The sequence below is a fragment of the Dictyostelium purpureum genome (genome assembly GCF_000190715.1).
Source record: "Dictyostelium purpureum unplaced genomic scaffold DICPUscaffold_63, whole genome shotgun sequence".
NCBI lineage: Eukaryota > Evosea > Eumycetozoa > Dictyosteliales > Dictyosteliaceae > Dictyostelium > Dictyostelium purpureum.
This window is the reverse complement of record NW_003519400.1, coordinates 4,197-11,012: the sequence shown is the minus strand read 5'-3', so window position 1 is coordinate 11,012 and position 6,816 is coordinate 4,197. Positions and strand designations below refer to the sequence as shown.

Genomic DNA, 6,816 nt, shown 5'->3' with positions numbered 1-6,816 from the left:
AAATTTAATTAATATGTGGAATGATGATCAATTCCAAAAAATAAAAAAAATAAACTTCTTATTTTAATAGCCAACTAAATAAAATTAATATTAAAATTTTCATATTAATTACTGAGGATTTTTAATTATTCCTCAAACACTGATTATTATTTATTTATTTTATTTATTTTTTTTCAAAACCAGTTCAAATACTTTATTTTAAATAAACTGAATAAATTGGATGAATTTTGGAATCAAAAAAATAAATGAAATAATTATTATAAAATTAAAAAAATTAAAAAAAATTTCTTGAAAATTTTTTTTTAAAAAATTTTTTTATTTTTTTTATTAATATATTTTATTTTTACTTTTTTTTTTTAATCATTTAATTTTGTAATAAAAACAATAAAATGAAAGCATCAACCTATAAAAAACCTAACATTTTTAAACCACCACCACCACCAAGTCCAAATAGAAATCTAATTTTTGAAAAAACCATTAAAAAAAGTTTAATTAGATTTTTGGGACACTTGGATTTAAAAACTAGAAGTATTGCAGTTCAATATATAACCACACTATCAAACAATGGTTTATTCTATTTAGATATTACCAGATTACTTTTTTCTTGCAAGGAAGCAATTGTACTTTTGTATGTATAAATGTTATTTCAAAATATCAATATCTATAATATCTTAGTACTAATATTTACAATTAAATAATAATAATAAAAATAAAAATAAAAATAACATTATTGACAATTAAGTGAATGCCAAGATGATGAATTAGAAGAAAATTTTAAAACAAAAGTTTTACCAACCTATTTTTGGGCAGGTGATGCTCCTAAAGGAAAAAATCGACCTATATGGGTAGAATATGATAGAAAGAAATGTAATAAAATTTTTAGAGCAGAATCGAAAGAAATTCCATATATTTTAGTGGACGATGAACGTTTTTTAGATATCAAAAGATTAATTCAGGTTAGATTTGATAGTCACAGCAGAGTTAGAACAGTTAAAAAGAAAGAACCAAAAACATCAATAAAAGAAAAAAATGTAGTTTATATTTGGTATTGGTTGGGTGATTTTGATGTTTCTGTAACGTAAGATTTTTTTTATTATATTTTTTTTAAAAAAGTAGTATTTTATAAACTAATAATAGTTCCAATAATTTTTATTTCTTTTAGTGACCATTCTTGGGTAAGATATAGTGATGAAATTTGTAAAAAACTTGAAGAAGGTTTCGAAACTAGAGATCCACGTGTTGATGTAGATTCAGAAAGATTTGTTGATACACGTGAAATGGTTCAAAGAAGAAAGGATGCATATTATAGACAAAGAGATGTTAGAAGAGTAAGAACAGTTGTTGGCCAAGCTCCATCAGATACCACCCTTACCAATAGTGAAATAACTAATAGTATAAATAGCTCAACTAATACAACACCGACTAAAGTAGAAAAATCACCATCTAAACCCATTCAAGATACACCAACCAAATCAATGGGATTCATTGGAAAACTATTTAATACAATTAAAATCCCAGACTCACCAACAAAAGAAACATCAAAAAATATAGCACCAATTATTTCAGAATCTGTTAAAAGCAAAAAAACTGAATTTGATCAACTATACGGTTTAAATAGGGAACAATTTAATAACTTTATCTCAATCTTACAAAATTATCTCGATCAATACCCAGAAAAAAATGAGTATAGTACTCGTAAATATAAAAAAATGGTTGGTTACAACGATTATACAACGTTATATAAAGCTCAAAATGAAATTGATTTTACTGTTCCAGAAAAAAATAGTTCCACAACTACAACTACAACAACAACAACAACAACAACTTCAACTTCAACTTCATCCTCATCCTCATCCCCATCCCCATCCTCACCAAATAAAACCCAACCACAAAAACCACCCAAAAAAGAAATCACCCAAACCTGTGCAACTATTATAAATTTAACAATTCAAACTATTACCAAAAATAATTTAAAAAATGAAAGAAAAACTGTTTATCTTTCAGAAAGAATTTAAATTAAAATAAATTTATTCTTTTTTTTCCCATATTATTCCCAGAAAATCCATATTTTTTTTGAGGAAATAAGTAAAAATTTGGAAAAAGTTTTTTTTTTAAATCATTTTTTAAATTTTGAAAGTTTTGTTTTTATCACAATACACACAACATAATTCAGTTGCACATTGAATCCATGGAATATAGATTAATTGATTCAAGTGATTTTAATTATGATATATGCAGTTTAATATCAAATAAACAAATTATCAGTAATTTAAAAGAAAGAAATGAAATAATTAATATCATTTCAAAAATATCAAATAAATTGTATATACTGTGCATAAACGATCTACTAAGATATTGTGAAGATGCATTAATAAATTTGTAGGTGATAATTATTAAATAAACAATATTGAACAATAATAATTTACTAAAATAATTTTTCTATTTAAATATTTAGTGAAGCTTTTTCTAAAGAATTAACAAAAAAAGATAAAGAAGAAATGACTATTTGGGCGTGGCAATCAAAAACTTGGGACCCAGAAAATCCTAAAGAATATAATTACTATATTAGTAAAAAAATAGAACTAGCATTTTTAAAGAAATACCAATATTTTAAAATTAGTGATATTCATTTTGTAGATTTTGTCACACTTTTTCAAAGAAGAATAGAAAATATAGACCTAAAAAGAAAAGTTACTAGAATTACATTAGAGGAAAGAAAAACAAAAGAAAAATCAAATAATGAAAATAAGAATCTTAATACTAAAAAAAATATTAAAAAAAATATTAAAACAAATAATAATATAGAAAATACAGATAATAATTTAGATATAAATAATATTATTGACAATATAGACTATATAGACAATAAAATAAATGATGATGGTGATGATGGGGATAAAAGTGAATACTATACAAAATGGTATTGGAGCAAATCAATTTTAGCCAAAAGGAAAAACAGTACCGAGTTTTCAAAATCGAATTGCAAAAAACTAGAGAATGCATTCTTATTCGGCTTATCTTGTGTTAAAATTGGTAACAATGTAATTTATTTCAAAAATATGTGCTTAAAAAAAGAAAATGAAAAGTTTTCATCATTCTATATACTAAGAAAACCAAAATTTGAACCACTAACAATTTACAACTCATTAAAAAAGGAAGAATATGAAATATTAAAATCAAAAATTGAACTATTTTTAATAATCCAACAACAATTAAAAGTAGAAAAAGAAAAAGAAGAAAAAGAAGAAAAAGAAGAAATAGAAGGAGAATCATCAACTAAAATATCGATTTCCCCATGCTTAAAAACAACTTTAGAAAATTTTATCGAATCTATTATAAATAACAATAAGAAACATGTAGCAGAAAAAAACTTTTTATAAAGTTTTTTATTTTTTTATAAAATAAATATAATTAAATTTTATTTTATTTGTTTGTTTTATTTATTTATATTATTTATTTTATTGTTTTTAGGGGTATTGGATCTTGGGTATCGACACCATTTAAAGCTTCTTGATTTTCGATATCGAATTTTTTATTTTTCTTTTTACTAACTTTTTCTTTTGATGGAATAATGTAATGACTGATATCACCAATATACAACCAATAGAGAATTACAATGGTACCGATCATTAAGAAGATTGGATCGAAAAACCATAAAATAATACACATTGCAAAATAAAATGAACGTACACCCACTGTATAATGATTTGAACCATTGATTAATGATTTGTTGCAATAATCTTTAGAACATTCCTCATAAAAAGGCGAAACATTTAAAAGGAATGCCAAGTGAGTGACATAACGAATTGAGGATGCAAAATTTAAAAATGAAAATAAAAATATAATAATGAGAATGAATGCTTTATAAATTAAGATTTCGCTATTATGTGCACCTATAATTCTAATTTTATCTAATATGGTGGTGATTGTTTGAGATACCAATATATTTATTATTAAAACTACTAATGTAATTGATGTGGAGGCCAATAAAGTTGATGACATTACCATATTACGAAGTGTTTGAACTGCCAGTATATCCTTTTTACCATCCACCATTTGTTTTGTCCATAATCTACGAAAATGATGATTTCTACCAATAACTGTATTCATTGGATTCCTCCTGACCTGTATCATTAATAATAGATGATATATTGTATAAAACCCAAAAGAAGCTGATAAAAATATAATATCAAAAAGTAATCCATCTAACATTTTTTTTTTTTTTTAATTTAAATTTTAGAATTTTATTTTTAATATTTATAAATAATGATATTATTAAAAATGAAATATAATATAATAAAAAAAATAAAATAAAAAAATGGACAAAGAATAAAAAATAAAATTTAAATTACTAATATTAGTAATTTAAAATAATAATTAAATAAATAATAAATGGAATGATAGTGAATGTGGTTTGTGGTTTGTGGTCTGGGGTTTAAAAAAAAAATTATTTAAAAAGTACTGTGTGAATGAATAAATATGAAAAAAAATGAAATAAAAAAAAAACAACTTGTTTAAAAGTATACTTTGGAAAAAATCATAAAAAAAAAAAAAAAAAAAATTTCAGTGCATAATGTGTCTTTTATTTAAATTTAAAATAAAAAAAATAAAATAAAATAAAATGAATCTTTTATCTTTTTTCAAAAGGGTATTTAATTATTGTTAAAAAATAATGAAATTTAAATTATTTTTTAATTATTTTTTTTAAAAATATTTTTTTTTATTTTTTTTTTATTTTTTTTTTAATTTTTTTGTTTTTTAATTTTTTTTTTTTTAAAAAAAACGAAGAAAACGAATTCCATAGAATTAATTCGATTGATTTATAAGTGTATTTACAACTTTTATTAATTCAATACCAAACAATAACGAAAATATAACATTATAAGGGTTTTATTTCTCTGTGTATAAATTTATTCAATTTTTCCTGGTTCATCACAAATAATATTATATATTATAATCAAATATACAAAACTATTTTTTTAAAATGCCAAAACCATTTATTCAAAATAAAAACAAACAAGTTTTAGCAACTTTTGGTGCAAGTTATAGAAATAGAAGAGGTATCGAAACTCAACATAGAGATAAAACTGTATGTATAAAACAAATAAAAAAAAAATATTAATATTGAAAACTTTATTTATTAATTTTATTTATTACTATTTTTATTACTAGATTAAAGAAGGTGATGATGGTTTCGATGATGACTTTTATGAAGGTGAAGATTATGATGAAGAATATGATGAGGAGTATGATGAAGAGTATGACGAAGAATACACTAGTGACGAGGAAGAAGATATTCAAGATGCAAATAATACAGATAAAAAATTAAAAAAACTTGAAAAGGATGACGATTTATCAATGATCGGTTTTAAAAAAGATGGTTTTGATTATTCAAGATATATGAAACCAATTGGTGGTGGTTATTTTATTCCAGCTGTATATGATGTTAATGATTTAAAAAAACATAAAGGTGGTATCCTCGATTTAGTAAAGAATAGTGAACCTGCTCCATATATGTATGGTTTAGAAGAAGTTAGCAAAGATTATAAAAAAACTGGTAAGTTTTTAATAATAAAAACTATAACTATAACTCATAAACTAATACATTTTTATTTTTCATTGTTTTTTTTTTTAAAAAATATATACAGCCAAAGAATTAGAAATCGATGATGAAGATATTAAAGATGCTTTAGAAGAAGATGTTGAAGAAAACGATTTTGAAGAATTAGATGATGATTTCATATTACAAGCTAATGGTGGTTCATTAGAAGGTTTAAATGAAGAAGTAAATGAAACTATAAAGAAATTTGGTAAATTTAGATTTAATAAAAACTATGACTTTGATGACGAGGATGAATATTATGAAGATGATTATGATGGCGATTACCAAGACGAAAGAAAAGTTGTAGATGAAGTTTTAGAAGCACAATTTGACAGAGCATTGGAAGAGTATGATGATTATGATATTGGTGAATTAGATCCAGAAGAAACCAAAGGTCAATGTGATGTTAATAATTTCGAAGATGTTTTTGATGAATTTATTGAAGACTACAATAAAAACCACGAATCTTTAATCACCCAATTAGAAATCTTGAAAAAGAATAACAGTTTTATAGCATTAACCCAAAAAGAAAAAGACATCATCCTCGCCAGGGATTGGGAAAAAGAAACATTGGTACAAGTCGAAGAAGTCGAGGAAGAAGAAGAAGATAAATGGGATTGTGAAACTATTTTAACAACTTATACCAATTTAGATAATCATCCAAAATTAATTCGTGAAGAAAATCCAAATAAAATTAGATTATCAAGAAAAACAGGTATGCCAATTGGTGTATTACCATTAAGAGGAAGAGCTGCTGCTGCTGCCGCTGCCACTGAAGAAGAAGAAGACTCAGATTCAGATTCAGATGCAGATACCAGAGTAAATCAAGGTGTATCAAGAAAGAATGAAACCAAAGAAGAAAAGAAGCTTCGTAAACAACAATTAAAAGAGGACAGAAAAAATAAAAGAGAACAAAAGAAAGATTTGAAAGTTGCCTTTAAAAAAGAAGAAATTAAACAAGTTGCTATTATTAAAGATAAAAAAACAAATCAATCTGTTACTGTTAGATATTAAAATATTTATAAAAATAAAAATATAAAAAAAATATAGAAAAAAAAAAGATTATTATAGTTTATTTATTATTACATTTATTTTTATTTATTTTTTATTTTTTAAATTTTTTTTTTAATGTTTCTTTTTTTAAAAATCAATTTATATATATATATTATTATCATTAATTTTAGTCTAGTTTTGATTGAGTTTAACATATCTAC

At 23.1% G+C, this 6,816-nt stretch overlaps 4 protein-coding genes across 4 annotated transcripts; 3 read left to right on the top strand and 1 right to left on the bottom strand.

The window, feature by feature from the left end:
• Positions 1 to 389: 389 nt before the first annotated feature.
• On the top strand, positions 390 to 2,015 carry DICPUDRAFT_150115 (uncharacterized protein; the record flags this gene model as incomplete). Its single annotated transcript, XM_003286138.1, has 3 exons — positions 390 to 628; positions 743 to 1,078; positions 1,163 to 2,015. 3 exons carry the CDS (start codon positions 390 to 392, stop codon positions 2,013 to 2,015), a joined length of 1,428 nt encoding a protein of 475 aa, XP_003286186.1.
• Positions 2,016 to 2,188: 173 nt separating this feature from the next.
• On the top strand, positions 2,189 to 3,380 carry DICPUDRAFT_150114 (uncharacterized protein; the record flags this gene model as incomplete). The annotated part of the gene is made up of 2 exons (XM_003286137.1): positions 2,189 to 2,379; positions 2,456 to 3,380. 2 exons carry the CDS (start codon positions 2,189 to 2,191, stop codon positions 3,378 to 3,380), a joined length of 1,116 nt encoding a protein of 371 aa, XP_003286185.1.
• Positions 3,381 to 3,453: 73 nt separating this feature from the next.
• DICPUDRAFT_77060 (uncharacterized protein) lies at positions 3,454 to 4,212 on the bottom strand (the record flags this gene model as incomplete). The annotated part of the gene is made up of 1 exon (XM_003286114.1): positions 3,454 to 4,212. One exon carries the CDS (start codon positions 4,210 to 4,212, stop codon positions 3,454 to 3,456), a length of 759 nt encoding a protein of 252 aa, XP_003286162.1.
• A 574-nt stretch (positions 4,213 to 4,786) lies between these two features.
• Positions 4,787 to 6,652, top strand: DICPUDRAFT_54085 (uncharacterized protein). The gene is made up of 3 exons (XM_003286136.1): positions 4,787 to 5,089; positions 5,173 to 5,557; positions 5,649 to 6,652. Exons 1-3 carry the CDS (start codon positions 4,985 to 4,987, stop codon positions 6,614 to 6,616), a joined length of 1,458 nt encoding a protein of 485 aa, XP_003286184.1. The 5' UTR covers positions 4,787 to 4,984; the 3' UTR covers positions 6,617 to 6,652.
• The last annotated feature ends 164 nt before the right edge of the window (positions 6,653 to 6,816 follow it).

Bases quoted from the DNA above. Each gene is read 5' to 3' on its own strand.
- DICPUDRAFT_54085 (XM_003286136.1), top strand. From the start codon at position 4,985: ATGCCAAAACCATTTATTCAAAATAAAAACAAACAAGTTTTAGCAACT. The intron at 5,090-5,172 runs GTATGTATAAAA...TTTTATTACTAG, and splicing joins CTCAACATAGAGATAAAACT to ATTAAAGAAGGTGATGATGG. The intron at 5,558-5,648 runs GTAAGTTTTTAA...AAATATATACAG, and splicing joins CAAAGATTATAAAAAAACTG to CCAAAGAATTAGAAATCGAT.